Source organism: Triplophysa rosa, linkage group LG7, assembly GCF_024868665.1.
Source record: "Triplophysa rosa linkage group LG7, Trosa_1v2, whole genome shotgun sequence".
NCBI lineage: Eukaryota > Metazoa > Chordata > Actinopteri > Cypriniformes > Nemacheilidae > Triplophysa > Triplophysa rosa.
Genome location: NC_079896.1, coordinates 13,566,595 through 13,591,706, shown reverse-complemented (window position 1 = coordinate 13,591,706; position 25,112 = coordinate 13,566,595). Strand labels below are relative to the sequence as shown.

Here is a 25,112-nt window from a genome sequence, read left to right as displayed (position 1 = left end):
GCTGCTTTAACAAATTCAGTAGAGCAACTGCTCCGCTTGCACCAATGAACAAACGCAAACGCAATCCCTCGACAAATAGTTGGGCGCTTCATAAATTTACGTACCTAAATGGGGTGGGACCAAGAGTTTAGTGGGCGGGCAGGAGTCCCTCAGTCGGAAGAGACAGCGGAGGGAGGTTGACTAAAAAGCCAAGGGTTTCCTGAGAAGTGTTTTTATTTATTCGTTAGAAGGTGCTCGTGCCGTGACAGGAGGGAGTGTGCGGTGTTTTGTCTAGCCTGTATGTGTGCAGAAGAACGTTGCGGTAGCTACGATTTGACGACCACTTCTCTAAACGTCTAGTCGAATGTTCCAGGTAAGTCCGTAATGGATAGAATATTTTGTGTTGTGACAACTGCCATAAGTTTTAAGTGTTTACGTTTTGTGTGTTACGTTGTGAGAGATTAATTACACAGTACTTCTAATGTATATGACTGTCATGAGCGCAGTGTTATATTTTTGTTACGTAAGTTAGTAGAGCAACTACTCATTTAAAGCTTGGATTTTTCCACTGTTTGTGGGGGTGTGCTGTACGTTGCGCGTGGGGTTGATGGTGCAAGGAGAGGACTCAAGCGCGCGGTGCATGTTGTGGGTGTTCTTTCCTTGAAAATGAAAGATTTTGTCATTTTTATTCAGCCTCATGTGTTTTATAAAATAAACAGCAATGTTTTAAAAATATCAATCCAGTTCTTTTCAAACACTGTTAATAATTGCCAAACTCCGTGAAACCCCCATAAAAGTTGCCAATATTTGGTCCAAACTCATGCACTATAATGAAGTCATATGATAACATTAAAAATGTCATTTGCTTTCCAGCAACACAGTGTCATTTGAACCTGTGAGACCAGTTGTCAATGGATCTTTCTAATTTAATTTACTTTATTATACTGTTAAACTTCAGGTTCTTTTCGAACACTAAGTTTCTTTCTGTGTTTTGGATCACCCTTAAAATCAAATCAGAAATAGGTTGGATGTTGTGAGAGAATTCTTCTGCAGATCTGGGAGCACAAAAACAAGACACAGAGAGGCATCAAGCTTTTGAACTCATTTATTTTAGAAACTACAAGTCTTTATATAACGTACCAGAAGACATCTGGAAGTTTTCATATGTCCAGGGGTTAACATAATGACCAAATAAGGTATAGCATGTCAGACAAAGAATGTTTAGCTTAGAAGGAATCCCCTCCTCCACATAAAGCCAGAAGGAATCCCTTCCTCCACATATAGCCAGCAATGTATTCAGTGAGCTTAAAATTTTCACAATTCATTTTTGTGGGCTTGTATTCATTTATGCGGAAATTAAATCTAACATATACATACATACATTATTATGTTTTTAGAATGTCACAGTGGCAAAACTTGCGGCAGCTGGATACAGTGTATCAGCAGAGAGTTTCTGATCTGTACAACAGAGATGAATTCCCTATGGATGTGAGACATTACCTGGCACACTGGATTGAAGGCCAGGACTGGTAAGCAGTTTACCTGCATGAGAAACTAGTAGAACCTGCAGAACTACCTGAAAATAGATCACTTAATTGTACTAAGAATGTTACATCATCAGAATTGTATTAGTCAATATTTAACCACACTCTATACCAATAATCATGTGTTTGTGTTATAGGGAACGTGCATCCCGGGACCCTTCCCTGGCAGTGCTTTTGTTTCAGGTGCTTTTGGAGAATCTGGATAACCAGTTCAGCCGTTTTGCTCAAGACAGAGAGAGTTTCCTACTGCAGCGTAATTTCAGACGCTACAAACAAAATTTTCAGGTCTGTTCACCTCGTAAATATTGTCTTTGTTAATGCTGATCAAGTTTAAGCAATCACAGATGTGTGACGATGTTTGTTGGCCTCCAGATGTATCAAGAGGAGCCTTATAATCTAGCTGTTATTATTCACTGGTTCCTGACCAAGGAGAAGGAGATCTTGAATGATGCAGAGCTTGCACAGAAAGTGAGTTATTAAAAGCCTCTTTATCATCATCTTCATCGTAATTGTCAGCATCATTATCATCTGATTCTGTCATCTCAGGTGCAGACGTTGCATGTTCAGCCAGCTGCGATGGAGATGGAGAGCCAGAGAAAAATAGAAAAAAAAGTAATAGAGCTTAAACAAAAAGCAGAGGTGGGTGTCTGATTATAATTCTGTGTGCACATTTGTGTGTGTTTGTTTCAGAGAAAGATGATGATTTTTTTTTAACAGGTGATGGAGCACTATATAAGATGTTTGGAGGAGCAGCAGGATGAGTTTGATTTTAAATATCAGACGAACAAAATGGACTGTGAGATCACACACTATATATTATTACACTTTCCCTTTTTGTCAATCTTATTGCACTGTATATGGTTCTCCATCTGAAAAGAGTGATTTGTGAGCTCATGTCAATGTGTTTTTTTTAGCTGGCCCAGCAGAGGAAAAGAAGGTGCAAGATCAAGTACTCCAAAAGATGCTCAACGCACTTGATAAATCCAGGAGGGTAAGAGGATTTATTGTACATGTTCATGTATTATATACTGTGTATATTATATTATACACTGCCTGTCCAAAAAAAAGTCACACACTCTAATATTTTGTTGGACTGCCTTTAGCTTTGATTACGGCAGGCATTCGCTGTGGCATCGTTTCGATAAGCTTCTGCAATGTCCAAAATGTCCCAAAAATGTTCCCGTCCGGAGTTGAATTAATTTTTCGCCAAGATCTTGTATTGATGACGGGAGAGTCGCAGTCTTCTCCAGCACATCCCAAAGATTCTCAATGGGGTTAAGGTGTGGACTCTGTGGTGGCCAATCCATGTGTGAAAATGATGTCTCATGCTCCCTGAACCACTCTTTCACAATTTGAGCCCGATGAATCCTGGCATTGTCATCTTGGAATATGCCCGTGCCATCAGGAAAGAAAAAACTCATTAATAGAATAACCTGGTCATTCAGTATATTCAGGTAGTCAGCTGACCTCATTCTTTGGGCACATAACATTGCTGAACCTAGACCTCCAATCCAATGGGAGGCTCTTACATATTTGCTTAGTTAAAACCAGTTGGTGATTCATTTTTTTTGGACGGGGAGTGTATATTGTAGGTATATATTAAGGTTTCGATTGCAGAATTTGGATTTATCACGGAATAAAACACATACATGTAAATTACATGACAAAAAAGGTAAACTACAGTGAATAAGGGAATATGATAATAATAATAATACATTTTATTTATGGGAGCCTTACGTGACACTCAAGGACACCTTACAAGCAAATAAAACGCATAAAACAATTTACATGCAGCAATTAAAAAAAAAAAAAACATAAAATGTCACCTGTATGCCTGCCTAAAAAGATGTGTTTTCAAATGAAATTTAAAACTAGAGAGAGAGTCACTGTTGCGAATGACCTGTGGAAGCAAGTTCCACAGATAAGAAGCAGCATAACTAAAAGCTCGAGATCCCATAGAAGCCAAACGCATACGAGGAAGAACTAAGGAGAATGTAGATGATGATCTAAGAGTTCGAGAGGGAGTAAAAGTTGAAAGTAGGTCTGATAGGTATGACTGTTTCATCGGACACGCCCAGAGTTATAATATAACAATTTATTTTATATTTAATTTATATGAATATTTTAGCATATATGTGACCCTGGACGACAAAATTAAGGGTCAATTTTTCGAAATTGAGTTTTTTACATCATCTGAAAGCTGAAGAAATAACCTTTCTATTGATATATGGTTTGTTAGGATAGGACACTATCTGGCGGAACAAGAACTATTTACAAAGCTGGAATCTGAGGGTGCAAAAAAATCGAAATATTGAGAAAATCGCCTTTGAAGTTGTTAATCTGAGGCACTGTAGCAGGCCATCCACTCACAAAAATAAAGTTTTTATACATATACAGTAGGAAATTTATAAAATATCTTCATGGAACATGATCTTTACTTAATATCCTAATGATTTTTGGCAAAAAGAAAAATCGTTAATTTTTACCCATACCATGTATTTTTGCCAATTACTAAAAATGTTCCCGTGCTACTTAAGACTGGTTTTGTTGTCCAGGGTCACATATTATATTATAGATTCTTTGCAGAGATCTACTGGAAGTTAGGTTTGGGCCACATAACGTTTGTTTATGTTGTAGCCACGGAAACCATCTATAGAATCTGTTTTACATAAAACATTCTATTCTAGTTTCCCTGATAATTGTCTGTACTGTTAACATCCTTGTCTTTTCTCTGTTCCCGGTCTTTTATTCTTGCCTCAGAAATTCCTGTCTGATATTTCGACTATGATGAACTCTGCGAATTGCCTGTGCTCGGTGCTCGTAGACGAGGAACTGGTGGACTGGAAGCGGAGGCAACAGACATCTTGCATTGGTGCTTCAGATGATACAAGTCTGGAACAATTAGAGAAATGGTAATCCAGACATTCCATAGCAGCACAGCTCATTTTACATTTGTAAGGCCAGTTTGAATCCATTTCTAATCTCTTTGTGGTCTTTTTTTAAGGTTCACTCAGACAATAGAGTGTATGTTTCAGCTTCTGAAGTTCTTACAGAAGCTTGATGAGCTGGGGGGGAAGATGACCTATGTAAATGACCCCATCTCTGTCCAAAAAGCACCCTTAAAGGAAGCGACAGAAGGTCTCCTGACTCGTTTGCTGAAGAGGTACACCCCAACACATACAGGGCGTATTCAGCTTTGGTGCGTGTATATTGCATTATTTGTAATGTGTCATTTTTCAGCGCATTTGTGGTGGAGTCTCAGCCAACCATATCTCAAGGTCGAGGGCCACTGATGCTACGCACAAATTCCCAGTTCTCAGTAAAAGTCAGGTAATTTTAACATTACACAACACACAACACATTAAGTGTAAAAGAATGCACATCAGTTTTGCCCATAACTTCATATTTACAACACTAATGGTTAGTTGTTGTCATAGGTTCAACAGCTTTTGTTAATATTAGCATGATGTCCTGCATATGCCCCCTACTAGTTTTAAAGTGCTTTTTTGGCTCATTTTTAATCTTTGTTCATGTGAATCAGTCCTGGTTTTTGTTGAATTTCTGTCAATGTGCCCACTGCCTAGGGTGTGTGGACTGACTCAGTACTTAAGAATTCTGAATGAGTGTGGCCATTGTTGACTTATATAACATTGTAATAACAATTGTAACATTATAATAACTCTTGTAATAACATCAGAAATCACAAGCACGTCTGAAAACACTGTCCTTTTATTAAAAACATTCAATCTTTTTCTATTTGTTAATGTAAAGACAGGAACACAGAAAATGGTTTCACCTTTTATATTCTGTTCAGATTCTTGTATAAAGTTCCAGAGCTCAACCATTTTATGAAAGTGAACGTCTTCATTGAGAAGTAAGATATCTGCCTGTTTTCCTTCTCTTTTTGTTTATTCAAATGTGTCTTTTTCAGACCTAAGAGTCAAATACTCTGAGATGGAAATTGATTGTGTTTGCTGGTTAGATTTGAATGGTTTGATGGCTAATAGCTCAGAGTTTCATGAGGAAGAAACAATCTATGTTAACAATGACAACAAGTGATATTTCAGTATCTTGTTTAAACAGATTTGTGACTAATTAGCAAGTAAGCTACTATAATCAAGCTTGTGCAATTAAGGTGTGCAACTTTCAATAAATTTCCCTTTAAATTTCTTACTTTCTTTGTCTCTCGTTGTTCTCTTCACCCTGTACTTTGATTTAGGGCTGCTGCAAAATTAAAAGGGTAAGTGTCTCCTTACTGAACACTTACAGTACTTGTTCTTTGTCAACTTGCACCGTAACTGAAAACAGAAAGATTCATAGTCATGTTCATTATCATCTTTAAATGGAAACCAGCTGCATAATGAGTCTACAATGGAAAATATTACAGCATGCATTTAAACCATAAAAATAGCTGCCAGGTGTCATGCAGTTTTTCAAACCATAAAATGTGATGCTTGTTCTGGCACACCCTTGCAATCACAAACATCGAACTTGCCACTTTGTCCTATGATCTCTCATTCCAGTAGCGTGCCATGGTGTTCGACAGCATATGATTAGCAAGCCAAACATTTGGATAAGAACAGTAAAATACAAAGAAAAAAGAGGACAGAAAAATACATTTTCTAATCACTTTGCCTTAATTTGTTTTATGAAATGAGAATGATATAAGTAATAATGTAGAGTTTCAGAGCATGAAGAGATGCAGGACTGTAAAAGTGATATCAGGCCTGACTTCCACCCTTCCATGTGTGTTTCTCGTAGGTTTCGAAGGTTTAACGTTCTGGGAACTTTAAGTAAAGCCCTTAACATGACTGAAAGTTTGAATGGGGGTATGGTGGCTGATTTCAGACATTTGGTAAGTGATAAAAGTGAAATAAATAGATCCATTTTCAGCATGATTGCCATTATAAAAACAGTAATATGACCGTAAAGTGATGAAATCCTGTATCACCTCGAGTTACTGCTGTGGGGTTTGGGTGCTAACCTGTTTGTTTTTATCATTTCATATAACGAACACCTGTCCTGTCCAGTTGTCTTGTACTATTGGAAACTACTAATATTGTCGTCAATCTTTTACAAAGTTTTTGTAAGTGTATGATAAAGTTAACATAGAATTACTGACTGTTTGTGTTTGTTCTCAGACTTTGAAAGATCAGAAAGTTGGTGGTGGAGGAAAAGGAATCAGTGATGTAAGTTTACGGATGTCATTAAAAATAAACCCCAAATAAAACTCGTTACATAACAGTTCTGAAAATACGATAAAATATAAATGTTTCTTCTGATGAACAATTTTAGTTTTTAATACAATTTATAGTTAGTTTGAACGCTAACTATACAAAATATTGCATTTTAGGGCTAATTGAATTTAACTTCATGTAAAAATAACTTAATATTAAATACATTTTGTATAGATTTTGATTTAATTTAAGTTTAAAATTTAATGGAAAGGCAATAGGTGTTGTTCTGTATATGTTTTGTATTATGTCTCTTTTTGTCTGTTCTTACAGCTCTTATTGAGTGTGACAGAAGAACTGCACAAAATACATTTTGAGACACAGTTTGACTATCAAGGCCTGTCTGTGTCCTTGGAGGTGAAACATCCTCATTCAAAGCATTCCTGTTGCAGAGACCTTGCACAAAAATGTTCTAATCGTATCTCCTTTCTGTCTCTTAGACCTCTTCTCTTCCTCTTGTGGTCATTTCAAACTCCAGTCAGCAGCAAAGCGCCTGGGCGTCTGTTTTGTGGTTTAACATGCTGTGCTCAGATCCCAAGGTTAGAAGCAATAGTTATACATGGTTTATGGTTTGTTTGCATTATTTGCAAATGATCATAGCAATAATAAAGGAAAACATGTATTTCACATCATAACTGTTCACTTTGCGTCTAGAACGTTACATTTTTTGAGAGCTCTCCTGTAGCCACGTGGCCACAGTTTGGGGAGATGTTGAGTTGGCAGTTTCTCTCATGTGGAAACCGTGGTCTGGACAGTGATCAGTTGGAGACCCTCGCCATCAAACTCTTCGGTAAGCTTGCAAAACATCTTTGATTAACAAAATGTAAAACTTTGCAAATGGAGACCAGTATTCTTCTCTTTGATAATAATGTAAATGTATGTATAAATCAGGTAAACAAAGCAGTTATGACAACTGTACGATATCCTGGGCAAGGTTCAGTAAGGTAAGAACAGATAAACACAAGCTTTTTTTTAAATGTCCATTAGCATGTATGTGTTTGTTTTACTCCTGTGTTTGTTTTAGGAGAACATACCTGGTACAAACTTTACCCTGTGGGTGTGGCTAGATGGTGTTCTCAACCTGGTTAAAACCTACCTGTCTGACCTTTGGAGTGATGGGTACGGATGGATACATTAGAAACACCCTAACTGGAGTTAGATAGGGGATATGAGGGATGAACGTATAGATGGTGGGGAGGTGTTTTTAATGCCCGTATGCGTGTGCCCATAGGTCTATAATGGGTTTCGTGAGTAAGGGGAAGGAAAAAGTTTTGTTGAAGAAGAAACAGCATGGCACTTTCCTGCTGCGTTTTAGTGAGAGTATCAGAGATGGTGGAATCACATTCAGCTGGGTGGAGTATTCCAACAACGGTAAACCTTCAAACGTACTGTTCTATAAAAAGACATACTACTCTTTTCATTTTGTTAACATTGCAATTCTGTCAAAAACGCATCTTTGTCAACAACACTTTTCAATGTTCTTTTCTTTATCATTCAGGCACACCAAATGTGCGTGCAGTGCAGCCGTTTACAGGCACAGACCTGAAGCAGATTGCTTTACCCAACATCATTCTCAACTTTCAGATCATGCAAGCAGAAAACATTCCAGTTAACCCGCTCTCTTACCTATACCCCAATACTCATAAAGACCAGGCGTTCGGCAAGTATTACAGCGAAAAGACTGGAGGTGAGTGTTGTCAACTACACACCGAAACTCAAAGGTCTTAAGCTGCGTTCAGACTGCCAGCGACTGTGTCGCCAGTCTCTCGCTACGAGGTTGTTAGAAGGCGTTCCTAGCTTTGGTTGTCCTAGAAACATATATATAAAAAACCTGCAGTAACAGACGAGAGACGGATGATGTGAGCTCCGCTGCTGTACTCCTATTGGTAGTCGCTCCCGAAAGTCGCTCATCATTTGCATAAAGTTGAGCAAATCTTAACTTTGTCGAGTCGCTAGACATGCCCACTTCCTGTCGCCAATGGTCGCTCGTGTCGCTGGATGTCGCTAGGCTACCATTGAAATGAATGACATCGCCTCGCTTTGTCGCTGGGTGTCACTGGTGGTCTGAACGGGGCTTGACTCTGGTCTTCTGGCAGAGTTTAAAGGGATAAATCACCCAAAACTCTCCCTCTCATCATGTCAAACCTGTAAGACTTTCTTTCTTCTTCAGAACAAAAAAGAGGATAGTCTGAAGAATTTTGGTAACTGAACAACGGCGGTACTCATTGGCCTGCATTGGTTTTGCGTCCATGCAAGAGAAGTGAATGGGTACCGCAGTTATTTGGAAGAATGTTAGCCATTTTCAGTTCTGGGACATCGTTCACTACCAAAGTAGGAAAAATGAAATGTTTGTTTGTTTTCCTAAATTCTTCAAAACATCTAATTTTGTGTTCAACATAACAAAGAAATTGATACATGTTTGAAACAACCTGAGAGTGAGTAAAAAATGACAAGAGGTTAAAATGATGACAGAAATGTCATTTTTGGGGTGAACTATCCCTTTAACCGTGACCAGCTTTCAAAACATTTGATGAAAAGATGAATTGAGACCCTCTTGCAACTAAAGTGGCAAAATAAGATATGAATATACCTGACTAGTGCTGCAACTAACGATTATTTTAATTGTCGACTAATCTAACGATTATTTTTTCGATTGGTCGACTAATCTAACGATTATTATTTTTTATTAATCTAATAAAGATTTTTTGGATTACTTTATTAATCCTTTGGCAAACTTTGCAAATAAACAATAAATTCTAGTATTTTCTTACATTATAAAGCAAATCATACTTTTTACTCCACTACATTTTATAAATAAATATTGTTGTTTTAACATTTTAATCCGTGTTTACATTACAATCACCATCTTCTTTTAATTAAGTAGTTTTAATTTTAAAAGTAAAAGAAATACTGATTTTTTATGTACTTAAGTACTGTATTAAAGGTAAAAAAAATGTTTTATTGCACTTATGCTTTTTGTTGTCCTTATGTTGTTCCAATTGCTTCCATTGTTTCCCTCATCTGTAGGTCGCTTTGGATAAAAGCGTCTGCTAAATGACTAAATGTAAATGTAAAAACATTAAAAAATGTGTATATGAAATACTAGAGCATGATATATGCTCTGTATTTTTTTCCTCCAAGTAATATCCGACTCTATTTTCAGTCTCATAATATAATTGAGTAAAAGTAAAATACTACTATCTGTCTCTGTTTATTGTACAAAACTATCACCGTATAAAAGACTCTAATGCAGAGTGGCGTTAAAGCGAGCCCGCGCACCCGGAACTCAGAATGATGCGCTTAATGCATTCGCTTCGTTATTTACAGTTATGCGCATCCCGGACGCACAATGATGCGCTTAAAGCACCTACTCCTTCTGAAGTCCCGGGGATCATTTTGCTCCCCAAAGTAAATAATAGTTAGAACACAACGAGAAGAGATGATATGTTACATGTTTAACACATAGTGCGTTGCATCAATCCGACAGTATACAGTTAAATCAGAGGTTTAAAAAGAGTTATTTCGTATGAAGATGCAACATATTCAGACCGCTTCCAGTGCTTCTAATAAGCTAAGCTATACTCAGCGAGTAACGTTAACTCACAGTCTCTAGCAAAATACATTTTAAACAAAACCATAGACTATCATCTTGTCATTATGAAGAATAATGAAAACATTGGAACATGTTGGAAAGAGTAGCGTCCTGACCGTCACCGTACACAAGCATGCTGACTGGAGATTGACAGACAGCACCAGCGGAGGTCAGAGTTTCTTAATTATGCTATATTGGTTTATTCCTCGCATAAAGCTATCGAATGACATAAAAAGTGCATTGGTGGTTTCATGATAGTCAGTCCTTTTTGAAGTTTAAGAGTAATTTATGCAGGGTCACAATCTGCAAAGATTCACATACACTAACTTACACTAGTACAATAGCGTTAATGTAAATCATTAATGTAAAGCGTAGTTTTACATTACAAAAAAGTAATTTATTATGAAAGTCTACATCTACGTGCCCCTCTCCGTACGTTTGTGATTGCGTGTCCATGCTGTGATGATCGCATTCCGGGGGTAACTTAACGTTAGGGGGAATTCCTCCGTCCATTCACTAACTTACTGCGTCCGAGGCTCTCGATCGCTTTTTGTCGGGTGTATTATACTTTCTCTTGTTCTGCTGATTACTTTACACACGCCCGGGAACAGAAACTGCTATTACAGCAGATAAACGTAAATAATACGAAGCGTCGACGCATTTTACGCACGTCGACGTATTTTAGTAGTCGACGTAATCGACGCGTCGTTGCAGCACTATACCTGACCTATATAAATACAACAAGACCTATTTGTCTTTGTTTACTTTCAATGGGGAGTCAATGAAAAGAGTTTTTTGTTTTGTTTTTACTCGAGTGTGAACAAAATGTGCAGCCCCAATGCAAAACAATGCAAATGTTTTTGCAGTCAATTTGTTAAGGGGGTAGCATCTTCTATTTTTTGTAAACTGCTGTCAGTCTGATGTTTAGCAAGCATTACCAATAAATCTGTTTCACTACATGGCATGCCCAATACTTAATTGATCAAATCTAACCTTAATCTTGCTCCTTTTTCAGATGAGAATCCTTACCTGAAGTACCTCAGAACCAAACTGGTATTTGTCTCTAAAGAGTAAGTTTGTTTTATTTATTGTCTTTTTTTGCTGTGGTATGTGCATTTCAGAAGCATGTGCTGTTGTTTTTTCATGTGATGCATGGAAAGTGTTTGCATATTCACCTAGAATCTATTAGTAGTTGCATAATTAGATGAAAAACAAAGATAACACAAACCTTGACAAGATACAAACTTGATAGAAGAAAATCTCCCTATCTACCGCATCATCAAGATAAAGCCTTGTGTACACAAACCCCACAGACTAGTGATTTACATTGAAGCACATTGGATATTACAATGGAACGTCACAAAAAACATCAGAAAACAGAGCAGACAGCTCCCCCTAGAGGTTTTAAAGTTTAAATTATATCCTTGGTGACTATTCTTAGCAATCACAAACAGATGGGTCGATTTCTGTGAAAGACAGGAGAGGAAAGAGTAAGTGTGTGCAAAAAACACACACTTACAGTATAACATCACTATAATACTATGACAAGCTTAGCATTAATAGTTTTTTTGTTTACTGCTTAGATTAGATTCAATGTGACATTGTTCAAAGTACAGTGCAAATGAAAGGGTGTAAATGCAAATGCTCTATGTATAGAAACAGGAGCACAGTACAGTGCAGTTGACAGGCAATGTAAATAGGAAAGGTGTGCTGTACAGTGATAATGCAGTATAAATAACAGGTCTGCCATGACTATAAATAGAGAGGAAGATTGAGTTCTAGAAAATGAGAAGAGAAATATGCAAAAAGAGTGGAATGGACATTATGAATGAATTATAAGGACTGGGTCCATTCAGTATGAAGTGCATACAGTGCATCAATGTTAAAGCAAATAACAATAAAGCTGTTTAAAGATCGCGCATCACAGGCAGTTTCTGCCAATCTCATATTAATCTTGAGTGCCTATACAGTAGTATTGCATACGTTGTATCTTCGAAGAGTATTTAGTTTGATCAAATGTATTAAAGAGAGATATAGCTGTGCGATTATTTCCGTAAAAACACGAGCTGCTAGAGGTGGGACTAGTGGGGAGAGTGGGACGGAACTACAGCACGAGCAAGCATCACATCATCACATTAATCCCTTCCTGTTTTGTACATTATGCACGTACACGCCGATTGCCAACAAAACACAGACGTATGACTTAGTTTGACTTACCGCGTGCAGTTCATGTCCGGCATCTTTTAGCACTGGGACCGTGCCATCTATTAGTTAGGGCTGTAGTCAAGTCCACCATTGTCGAGTCCAAGACCAGGACTAGTCGAGACCGAGTCAAGTCCGAGTCCAAAGAGGTTCGAGTCCAAGTCAAGTCCAAGTCCAGAGAGGTTCGAGTCCAAGTCAAGACCAAGTCCAATTGACACAGTCAAGACAGAGACAGAAAAAAATCATGACTACAAGACCACATACTTAACTATTGATAATTTATGTGATGCAAGAGACAGCATATCTTCTATTCTAAGATAATCATTTTCAGTATTGTTTGTAATGATCAAAAAGCAGATAAAATAAGGTCATTTTATTTTTACTATATAGGTATAGCACTAAAGTCACAAAGCCGAAGTGTAACTGTTTATTACTTTTTTAAGGAACTTTTTTATCAGCCCTCCTAACAGCAAGGTTGTGCAGCAATGAACACTTTTGTGCGTGTGTGTGTGTGTGCGTGCGTGCGCCTGCCCGTGCACGTGCGTGTTCGATAGAGGAGCCGCTAGAAAGAGCAAAGGCTCCACGGCTCGTTTATAAGCACGTTTATAAGCACGTCGGTGCCCATCCTTAAATAACATGTTCATCACAATGACAATAAAAATACGCTCAATCTTATCTTCAAGCCCTACTTTCCAAACTTTCTAAAATACTCAAATGCAATGCTAACTCTGAAACATGGCATTAACTTACCTCTCTTTGTGATGCCTTTGCAGGTGTCTTACGAAATTGGATGTTGTCCCACATGTTTCGGGGAAAGTTTTGTTGCAAAAAGTTTCCTTTTAAGCGCACTGTCGATATATTTATTATGGTTTGTAAAACCAATCTGTATTATGCCGCTGCTCGCTGACATCGTGCCTGATGAATGATTGATGCTGGTTCGCGCCGCGGACGAATCATTCATTTGAACCAGTTCTTTCTTTTTAGTGAACCGGTGGAACCAGTTCAGCTGAATCGTTCCCGTTTAGCGTCTCCCGTAAACACTTAATATTATCCACAAATTAATTCAGTTGTTCACTTTCTGGCGTGCATGACAGTCCCGCGGACTTGAACCAATATACCGGAGTTATTTAGTTACAACAACAGCACACACTGAACTGAACTGCTGTGTGAAAAGAGAACTTATGAGCATGCGCAGCTCTCGTTCTAGAGTCGAGAGTCGGCAACAGTTTTCGGATCATTAGTTTTCGGATCACAAGAATAGTGCTCTATCAATGTTTTGTTTTGAAGGAGAAAATAAAACATATATCGCTGGACTCGGACGAGACCGACTAGAACATTTGCGATACCAATGACCAAGTCCGAGACAAGTCCGAGTTCAAATACCAACGAGTCCAAGACAAGTCCGAGACCATTAAAAAACGTCTCGAGTCCGGACTCGAGTAATACAGCACTACTATTAGTTTCAAACGATCTCCAAATCCATCGTTATATCCACCGTTTATATAACATCCATCACTGAAATGCCGTGAACAAACAGACACACCTAAACTTCACTATCGCAAGAGGAACGAGCTGCAGCCCATCTTGACGCAGCATAGATAATCTTCATGGTAAGCGGGTCTCGCTCATCGGTTGGCTCGTGGGCGGGCTCTTTCTTTCGCCTTGCCCTGCTTTTCTGAGAGAATGGCCAATAAAAGGACTAGGATCCCTGTGACGACACAGGGATCCAGAATTATAAAAAAACTTTCCGAAACAAGTTGGAGTGCTGGGGGAGTGTATCAAGTACAGAAATACTACGTCAAAAGTCCAACTCGTTTTTTAACAAGTTGACCATGTTAAGCATGAGAAGCCAGCACGTTTAACAGTGTAAAGAAGTCAGAATGCATGACATGGCATGATACCCGATCTTTAATATTGATGCTTTGTGTGACAAACAGCATTTGTTTGAATTAGTGGCAATGTTTTGCACACATGCAGGTGCATGCTGGCTTTCATAGAGGTAATGCTGGATCAGTAAAAACAGGTTCCCTGTAGGCTAGCTGTAAATCACTTCTATTTGTGTACTTTGTGACACTTGTACAACTTTTAAAATTGCATCTTTAGACTTCTGCACAATGTTTAAACATTTCTGTACCATACATTTGATTTGATGAAATTCAGGGCTAAACGGTTGTGCTCTGGTAGAAATAGTCATAGTTTATTGGTTTACTGATCTCCATAGTAAACTGAGTGCTCTATGCTCGGTTGCTGCAGGAACGGAAGTACAAGCTCCAGGGAGGAGCCAGTTTCTGACCCACAGTACAGCGGTGAGTACCCCGCCTCCACGGCCCCTCAAGCCAATCAGCACGTCCCTATCATGACTCTTACTCTTTGCATGATCAATGGCTGGATTTTTCTTCTCCTGTCTGTTACTTTCAAATAAAGAGACCAAACAAAATTTCTTCAGATAGTCCTCTTACATTTAGCAACTTGTTTACAGTCTCCCTGATCTCATCCTACCCACCCAAGTGCATGTGATGTAGAGTGCATGAGGGAATCTTCAGATTGTTTAATGGGCTTTGACTGTTTTGTGTCTGTGGGTATTTATCCTTCTCTGCTTCGATACAACACACAAAATCATTCAATAACGAATGTAAGAGATTTTTGAGTATGGATGCATGACTTGAGTTATCCCTTCAGGTTGAATGCCTTTTACATACACTGATTTTCTGATTAAAGCCCATTGCAAGACGGCAGTTACTAATTTCAACCAAAAAGGACATTGTCAGTCAAAATTTGGGACCGACCTTTTTGTTAGGGTCATTTAGAAGTCGCTATTGTTATATTACTGCACTGATCTAAAACAACTCTTTCCCTCTTTTCTCTTATTTAATTTTTTTAAGACTCTCCTGGTTCTGAGTTGGACAGGGATGACGTGCTCCCAGGGTCCGAAAACTCACCAATGTTCCCCAGCTTTCCCACTGATGCCGATTTAGTCAACAGCATATTGGAAGACGATTTTAGCAGCTGTGCGGATACATTTAGCCACTTTTCATCATCGGGCCTCCAAGACACTCCTCCACAAATAAATGTGGAAGACCTTTTTCCGGAAGCACTGTCACCAGACACAGATGGTAGTGATGCATTGCGAAATTTTCTAAACAGTCCAAACATGCTGAATGAAGTAAACCGTCGCTTTTTGCTGGAAGATCAAGAGAGCTTTATTTTAGATAATTTTGTGGAGGAAATTAGCTATTCGCTTGGCAATCCACTAACCCCCTGAGTTTTTGCTTTTAATTCATAACCCATGACCAGCTTATTTTAATTTACGTTCGTATATAATTCACAAATATCTGGCTCACTGAAACTATACACTTTATTGAAGCACTAGTCATGTGTTAACACCTGCTATGTAAATCGGGCATTGGGGAATTGTGAGAATCTCATGAACAACACAGATGTTTCTGTGGTGATATCTGTCAGATCATTATTTGGTAATCGCTTCACGTTGGGTCCTGATCACCCCGTCGTGGTATATTCTGCGATAAGCAGCCATCTTTACATGGTTCCACGTATTAATTGTGCATGTTTATGTTGAGTTTGTGTAATATTAAACTGACTCACAGTCCCCGGATGACCCTTTGTTAATAGTTTTGAGCACTTATGAGGGAATAACAGACCTTGGAATGTCACGACTAGCCCGTCAGAATCAAGTATTCAAGAGCGCTGTGTAATAATATAGAATTAACTCACAAGTGGAATTATTTAATTGAAGTGAATTGTAAAACACATTTGTCTCCATTTTTAACACTTAATCTATTTGTGGGAATATCCTAAACAGATGCTTGATTCTTTATTTCACAATGTTACTTTTGTAACAAGAGTAATGTTTATGATGCTACTATTGTAATCTTCTAATAGTAAGATGAGACTTTATATATCTGCAAGACATGATATTTTTCAATGAAAAACTATAGCAGTGATTTTTATTCTAGATTTACCTAAAATTACCTGTGAAATTGTAAATGTCTAGTGACAAGCAAAGTTTTCTCTTGCATTCTGTTAGAACATTAACCTCTACTTTATTTTTTTTAAAATCACTATTAGGCCCCTTTTTGTTAGTAAACATTGTGGCATGTTTTTGTGGGTGGAGCATAGGTGGAGGCAGAAAGATTCCCCTGGCCGCTTTACTAAAGCCCACCAGACCCACCAGAGCGTCTGCAGGCAAACAATAATTAAATAAATGTTTAGCAACAACAGCTAATACCGAACTTTAGAAGTGATGATATGCGGATTCATATATCAGCATTAACGATATAAACAGAGACGGGCAGGGTGGACGCAGGTATCATTATAATATTCCCAAAACGGCTCCTCAAACAATGTTAAAAGCACAGATGTGTTTATTTTATGTCACAGACACTAGCATAATACAGTAATGTACAATTCATAAACGCGAAATAATCTCTACATATCAATGGAGCAAGGTCGTTACAGCAATTTACCATGGTAAAAACAGTTAATCCTTCCAAAGCACATATAAGTAAACGATAAATAAAAAAAATTTTCGGTAGCCTACTACACATATAAATTAAATTTTATGATTACGTTAGATATTTTAGCCTACAGGATGTTTGTACATCTGCAAATGTATCATGTTTTAAAAAGGAACTGAGAAATTGCGGTTAAAAACTCATTAAAAGACATTTTAAATGCATAGAAACATTAATATGTTCATTTAGAGATGACAAGCATATGGAAATTTGTACCGCTTTGTCACATTTATGGTTTTTGGTTTCTTTATCAGCAGCTGCTCCGTTCCGTGCTTCATACGCCCTTACGTCTATACGAGCCAGCGTCGTCTTTGCACATGCGCACAATTTCCTACTTCGGTTTTCAATCTGATCAAGTGTATACATGTCCTATCAAGCGGATTACAAACGGGATAAACCACCCTTTACAATCCGACTAAAATTTCAATCAGCTTGGGCATTTTTAATCTGATTGACGTGTTTATATGGAGCGTTTTCATTCGGATTGGATTTTTAATCAGATTACATTGGTCCATGTAAACGCAGCTAATGACTGGAGAAAATCCGATTTAGTTTGAATGTGTTTGGTCAGTAACTGCCTGGGACTGTGACTGTTGTTGAAAATGTGAACTTTAACGTAAGGAACCAGATTGCCCAACCTATATACACTCGCTTAATAGACGGACGAACTGTCCGTATTACCTTCCATACCAGTTAAGTGGTCTGACATCTACACATACCACTTAAAGAAACCAAGCGTGTATAGGAAAGAGAAAATGAGAACGTATATGTCTTTAGATGCTTATATACTCACAGTGGCAAACGGTACCAAATGCAACTACTTAACACACTTGAGACATAACATGAACTTACTCACTGTTTTCTCTCCCCAAATCTACTAATGCACTTATGAAAACTGTACAAACAGCAACGGCAAACAGTTTCCTTTATGATTAGTCTCCCGTCGTTGGCTAACTGCTAACAAAGTTAGCTTATATATGCGCTAAAACGGAAAATAACTTAACTTGTTCCCCCGTTGTTGTGATTAGGTGGGCAAACATGATAATTTTTTAGACACATACCCAAACCATAATCCATACCAACAAAAGACAGGGGTTTATTTAACATTAAGTGATATAAAGTCTACAGTGAAAACGCCAGCAATTTTGATGATAATTTCTACTGGTCAGCTCATTTTGTTGTGTTTAACTATAGCTGTCGCCAGTGTTTTTGTTTGGCAATGGCAGCAGGTAACGTTATGTGTTAAAATATCAAATTGGAGACTGTATTCTGTCGATTGTGGCACGAAACAACACAACAAGATGATATTTTAAACGTTACGTGTTAAAATATCAAATTGGAGACTGTATTCTGTCGATTGTGGCACGAAACAACACAACAAGATGATATTTTAAACTCCTTATTTAGCCGAATCTGTGCTGGTTTGTATTGGCCCGCTTCCAGTTCTTTTCCCTTTGTTTTGCCTCCAGCTAGCGCCGTGACGTATTCGTGACGTCGGCCGTAAAGGGGTCTATTGGGCATATTGTTGGGAAGTACCTTAATGTGTTACTCGCAATACTCTACTTTTATTGCAAGTCAACTGGATTTTTTTATGATTAAAAAAAGCATTCGATGGCTTTTACTAAATTGCACAAGCCCAAGGAAATAGAAGTGTCAAATTTTCCTGTTTCCTGCACTAATAGCTGATTCACCATTTACAAATCATGATTGGTCAGAAACTATTTATAGCTTTGGTAAAACAGGAAGTGGTGCTTTTATTTGGGACTTCATTTATTTGCACTTTCAAAAATTAAAAAACTTAGTCAATGGTAAGGTTTTATCTCAGTTGTGGTGGTTTGTCAATCTGCTTATTTGTTCCCATAATGAAAGACTTGATTTGATCAAGGAATTTCTGTATGTGTGACCTGGAAATGTACTTTTATCCCCTCATTGACGTAGTAAAGTAATCCTTTACTACGTGAATTTTGAGTCAGAATGTATGCTTGATAATACTGCCATTGGCAGAGAATGGCGTAGAAATGCACTTCAGTGGAAATTTGAAAGCATAGAATGCTTCTGATTTCTTGCTAAATTAAATGATTTTACTTTTTTTTTCTTCATGGCTTTGTAGACATTTATTAATTTATATTCGTAGAGCATGTTTTTGTGTGTGTGTTGTTTGTTTATGTGATAACTGGATAGAATTCTATGCCATGTACTGTATATAGTCAGGCATATCTCTCTCATAATCATTTTGTTAACAGTTTGCTAAAATTAAAAAAGTTGAACCAGTCAGTATCCATTCTATTACAGTTAGCCAAAATTCACTTCATTATTTGTTTGATTTGTCACATTTCCACTATGATGTATATTCAGTTTATCTATTAATAATTTTCAAACTAATTATGGATTTGTAATCTGGAAACTCTTGTCTTTTTTTTATTAATAAAATTTATGGAAATATAGGTGTCTTCAGTAATGGTGTTTTTGGTGACATCACACTTGCTCATTTTCATCATACCCCATCGTTGCCGTCACTCATGTGCCCGTTCCTTTGTTGCGATGTTAAGAATTTTTGTACCGGTTACGCAGTCATTAACACATCTAGACTTGTGAAATGCTTGGTTTACTGGCAGCACTGCACATTTTCAGTTGTGTGTCTGTGTGTGTCAAGCACAATATGGAAACCGGATGAAGCTGCTATTTCATATTTTACAGAAGAACATAGCTGTCAAACACAAGCCAAGCATTATAGCTAATGCCATATTGTGTTTAAGTTCACTTATTTTAAGTTAAATCATTAACAGTTAATCATGCTACACAAATTATTGCTTGTAATTTTGAGATTTTGACGTAAGAAAATGTTGGCAATTTGGCAAAACATTTATTCAGCCATTCACAAAGTACAGATTGACATTCACTATCATTTGTGCACATAATATTTGAGACAAAAAAGGGCTTTATGGGCCCAGTACAAAACAGTAGGCAAATGCAATCAGAAAAGGTAAAGCAGGTATAAAACTGTATTGGAGGTTTTATGTGTGAGGTAATGAAGCTGTTATGCACATCAGCACCATTTTAAACTTCCATGTTCATTTGTATGTTACAAATATGTTTGTCACAATGTCATTATGATTCATTCCGGTTATTGCACACAATATTTCCTCTGCCTTGTAATCAATGCAAAGAGGAACTGATTCAAAGAGAAAGTTTTTGTGTATGTGCAGTATAAAGCCCTTCACATCTTTGGTAAAGCTGGAAAGAAATGCTTACACTAAAAACATAGGATTGCTTCAACCCTGTGATAGGTTCAAATATGTACAAATCCAATGTAGAGATTTAATCCAGCGGATATTCTTTACATTCTTTTTACAGAACATTCTTACAAGGCTTGATACTGTACTCTCTGTCTAATTAAAAAAAAACCTGTATCTCCATATTTCGTGATATTTTTTGTTGTTGCAATAAATCATTATTATTAATCACCCTTTATGTTTGTCACTGGTGTTTGCAAATGTCTAACCAATAAAAAGAATTTAAAAGTGCTTGTCAACTTTGACAACACAGTATGTAATCATTTAAAAATTACAGTGTTGTTTCTATTTCCTGAAAAACAACAAATTTGGACCCAAGGTTTCAGAAGGATGATATAGAAGTACTTCTACAAAAGCAAACCTATACTATTTGTCAATGTGAATAGAGACAATATCCCAGAGAATATACAATACATGTGTACATGACAAATAATAAGCTTGTAAATATGATTTAAGTTACTTCTAGATACTTTGGCTGTGCTTATCATATAAAACCTGCATCTGTCAGATATTAACGGAAATGAACTGTGATCTTGACCACACAATGAATGAAAAGTCACCATCTTCATACATCTTATATACTGTATATATTAATTTTGTAAACGGAAAGAAATTGAAAGCCTTAAAAAATTGCTTGCCGTGGTTCACAGTTCCATAGTTCAGTAGTTTGAAATCACTTTTTGCCCATTTTTCACCCATCATCTGAATCCTGTTGTGAATCGTTGAGATCTCCAAATCTTGGTCAGTGGTTGTACGGCTTTCTGTAGTAGGTCTTTATAAGCCTGATTGAACTGCCGGTTCATGGCTGCGTACAACAAGGGGTTAATGCAACTGTTTAACCAGGTAAGGTTTGCGCAGAACATGTGAATCACCTGTGGTGCACGGTTTGCCTTATCAGCCACATTCAATAACAGAAATGGCACAAAACAGCCAACAAAGCACAAGAAGACTGTGAAACACATTCGAGTCACACGTTTGAATTCACTGTCCTCTCCTGTTGTAGACGCAGGGGTTGTCTGAATTTGTACCGGAGATGGCTTCGAAGATACCTTCACCACATTTGAGACGTTTGGCGACTCTTGTGTGGTTTTGCTGACCTCAGGAACCTCAGAATTGCCTTCAAGTGCTTTGGTCTTGTGCTGTGCTGTTCCCACCGCATCATTGCTTATCTCACAGCTTTGAGTTGTTGAGGTGCCCGCGCTGATCCCACTATCATCTGTGGTACCCTCAGCTTCTGCAGGCTTACGTTTTGATGATCGTTGACTTGGCCTGTACTTAAGAAACGCCTTAGAAGCTACTCGCACCTTGCGGTAGATCAGAAAGTAGAAAAGCCCCACGAAGCCCAAGCCCAAAATGAAATAGAGGAAAAGCAGCACGGTGGTGTAAGGTCGTCCCTTAGTGCGGTGGAAACTGCAAGTGCAGACCTGCGGTGCAAACACGTAGACTGGCCAAAGTGGACTGAAACTGGCCAGACCCAGTACCCAGGATGAGACAACGAGCGCAGCCACACCACGCTGAGACAGTAACAGACGGGCGCAGCGTGATGTGCGATGAGCAACAACCAGGTAGCGACTCATAGCGATGAGACATAATGTAATAATTGACACGCTATTTGATAGGAACAGAAGGAGTCCAAACATCCGGCACCACGTGGCTCCGCCCCTCCATTGCAGGTGCAGGTATGAGTCCACGCTGACTGGCTGAAGCATAGTGCAGTAGAGGATGTCGGCAAAGGCTAGGTTTACAATAAGAACGTTGAAACGTGTCCTCAGGTTGGTGTCAGAAGCAAAGGCTAGCACTGTCAGAATATTTCCAATCGTGCCCACTATGGTGACCGCTGATCCCAACAGGACACCAAAATAACGGTAGCCCTCCACAGATGGGGAGGCACAAGAGAACGAATCATTTCTCAGAAGATCCGTGTCGTTCCACATTCTGCGAATAAATTGAAAAAAAAAGATGTGATTAAGCATTTTGGAAACTGGCCTACACTTTGTGGTCCAGATCAGCAAGTAGCAGGTTATTAGCACTCCTATATTGAGGTCAGTGACCATTACATAATAGGGCAACATGAGGTGTTACCACATCCTGTTTTTGAAATAACCTACTTCGTTTGGCCATTTCACAAATCGGACTAACTTAAATTTAAAATAAAATATAATAAATATAAAATAAGTGCTTTAAATAATTTTAAATAAGCGATTTGTCGTTTTGTAAATTAACTAATAATAGTCATTATAAAAATGCCTATATGTGCCCTCTGTACTAAATACAACACAGAGAGACCAATAACACCTGGGTTGACAATAATGTTTTTTAAAAAACATTTATATTACAATATATGACAAAAAGACATAAAATAGTACAATCATTAGGTAAAAAAGTATCAGGCAAAAGTCCTGTAACTGCAGGAAAACCAGAACATCTCACAATTTATAATACGAAACAATACAATACAATTTGTAAGCATGTTATTATAAACATCTCAATGTTAATTCAACTAGAAATTATTTATGGCATTTATCCCATCAACTAAAAGTTAAATAAAGTAAAATACAGTTTAAAGTAAGTCTGAACCACTAAAAATTAAACTTGTTAAACTTACCTTGCAGCCAAAAATCTCTAGTGTCTTTCTGCTGTGTTTCTTCTGCTATTCTCAGTTTTGGTTTGGTCTGCTTTTTATGTCATTCTTCTGTTCCCTTTTTATCCCAACGCAGTTTACCTCTGACCCTGCCTGTGTATGTTTCTTTTCTGTGTTTTATGGAAGGGACTTTTTTTGCCACGCCCCATTTCCCTCCTTCAGCCTCACTTCTGGTTCTGATATTTGGTGTGTTTAAAGTTTGCTCAGATGTGAAGTCACTGAGAGAGTTTCACAATCCTGGAAGAAATTTACACAGCATGGGTATTTTGCCAATAGACATGAAAGCAAACAGGGAAAGCCGGCGAAGAAAGAAAGGCAACTGTGTTGATTGTCTTCCTTTGATATTTAATGTTTGCTCTCTTGGATTTTTATCAATTTCAGATATGCTGGGAGTCAGTCAGTAAATGTTCTGTATCATGTTTGTCTTTTGTGCGACAGGTTGTAAAGGATAAGACTGTTCAAACCATTTTTATCAGCTTTGTTGGGACATGACAGTCACTGTTTTTTTTAATTAAAGTTTATAGCATTTATGGCACCAGAACAATATCCGTGAACACAGGAAGCTAGATCACTGAACTATACTATCAGATACAGAAAATGGTTCAGATTGAACAGCTGCAATTCAGTCTGTTTCTTAAAATAAATTAGCAGCAGTTACAAATTGTATGCAACAGTTGCAATATGTTTGAGTTGCAATTTACTTAAAGTTCCAGTGTATGAAATTTAGAGGCATCTAGCGGTGAGGTTGCGGATTTTAACCAACGGCTCACTCCACCCCTCCCTTTCGGAGCACTACGGTGGCTGACACAGGACTGAGATGTTGTCACGTTTTCGTTACTTTTCCGGAGATAAGGTATTTACGAACAGCGCTCTGTAGAGCAGTTTGTCCATTACGGGCTACTGTGGACACAACATGGTGAATTCCATGTAAGGGGACCCGCGGTGTATGTAGACAGAAATAAGTCATTCAAACGTTTCATTGTAAGGTCTTAATACATCTCTGAACACATAGTTATGAACAGCATATTATATTGCATTAGATCCTCCAAAAAATACACATTGAACCTTTAAAGAGTTTTCAGAAATTGTTTATGACACCTTTAATTGAAAAAAGGTATTCACAACATCACACTAAAGTGTTTGCAGTTCCTAAACAGTTTGACCTACAGACATCTGAAAGAATAGATGTTATAGATGTTGACAGTGTTGTTGAATTATAATATATAAAAATATATGTATTATAGACATGGGTCTATATTTTGTATTATTTTTAAATCTTACATAATAGTATAATCTTAGAAATATTAGTTTAACATTCTGATTCGGGGAAAAAAATGTTCTGTTGGTTGTATTTTGTTCAAACGTTTGTGTAACGTTAAAAAAATGAAACAGGAAGTTCTTCTGCGGACCAGTGTTGTACCAGCTTTGTTTGCGTCTTCCAAGGTGGTCTATATACATCCCAGATCAACCCAGAAAATACCACAAGTTTAACAAAGTTATTTCTTTTGAGGTTGATATAACAAAAGGTTAGGTTTCTGTAATCTTTTTTCTCTATCATGGAACATTGCTCAGTGGTCAACAGCTTATAGATTTTTTTTGCATATCTCTACTACATCTTTAATGTATATATCTACAATATAATGTATATCTCATTCTAGCTTAGCTTCAGTGCAAATGGCTGCATTCACGATACCGAAAGGTGTCATGGTTCTGCCCCATCTTGTCTTGCTTTTCTTGACCTAGTGGCAGAACCATGACAGAACCTCTTGTTTTACGCGGAGAGAGAAGTTTTGCCCACTTGGCCTTCCACATTCTCTTTCTCTCCGGTGTGGCGTCTCTGTTCCCACCATTTCGTCTCCTTAATTGCTCGTTATTGGTTTCATGCCCCACACCTGTTCCCTCTTGATTTGTCCCCTTATTTAATGCCCCTGTGTCCTCTGTCTTGTGCTGGATCATTGCATTGTTGTGTCATGTTTGTGAGTTCCTGTTCTGTAGTCAGTTTAGTTTATTGTGGTTATGTGAAGTGTTGTTTTATTTCTAGTCTAGTAAGTCGCTGTCCTCGTTGCTATGTTTTGTTATGTTCCCCAACATGGGT

The 25,112-nt window shown here is 37.8% G+C and overlaps 2 protein-coding genes across 3 annotated transcripts; one reads left to right on the top strand and one right to left on the bottom strand.

The window, feature by feature from the left end:
• The first annotated feature begins 152 nt into the window (after positions 1 to 152).
• stat2 (signal transducer and activator of transcription 2) lies at positions 153 to 19,527 on the top strand. 2 transcript variants are annotated; one of them, XM_057337308.1, is made up of 24 exons: positions 153 to 352; positions 1,377 to 1,508; positions 1,661 to 1,808; positions 1,896 to 1,991; positions 2,070 to 2,162; positions 2,241 to 2,319; positions 2,438 to 2,514; positions 4,284 to 4,435; positions 4,528 to 4,686; positions 4,764 to 4,853; positions 5,338 to 5,397; positions 5,743 to 5,763; positions 6,285 to 6,378; positions 6,665 to 6,712; positions 7,031 to 7,114; positions 7,198 to 7,296; positions 7,412 to 7,547; positions 7,649 to 7,701; positions 7,782 to 7,876; positions 7,989 to 8,128; positions 8,256 to 8,444; positions 11,365 to 11,419; positions 14,773 to 14,857; positions 15,434 to 15,639. In XM_057337308.1, the coding sequence occupies exons 2-24, from the start codon at positions 1,378 to 1,380 to the stop codon at positions 15,524 to 15,526; spliced, it is 2,277 nt and encodes a 758-aa protein (XP_057193291.1). In that variant the 5' UTR covers positions 153 to 352; position 1,377; the 3' UTR covers positions 15,527 to 15,639. The 2 variants fall into 2 exon arrangements, with proteins under 2 accessions (XP_057193291.1, XP_057193290.1); XM_057337307.1 differs by having other exon boundaries at positions 154 to 352; positions 14,805 to 14,857; positions 15,434 to 19,527.
• A 112-nt stretch (positions 19,528 to 19,639) lies between these two features.
• Positions 19,640 to 23,121, bottom strand: gpr84 (G protein-coupled receptor 84). Its single transcript, XM_057337309.1, has 2 exons — positions 22,982 to 23,121; positions 19,640 to 22,311 (listed from the first exon to the last, which is right to left on the bottom strand). The coding sequence occupies exon 2, from the start codon at positions 22,308 to 22,310 to the stop codon at positions 21,075 to 21,077; it is 1,236 nt and encodes a 411-aa protein (XP_057193292.1). The 5' UTR covers position 22,311; positions 22,982 to 23,121; the 3' UTR covers positions 19,640 to 21,074.
• Positions 23,122 to 25,112: the final 1,991 nt, after the last annotated feature.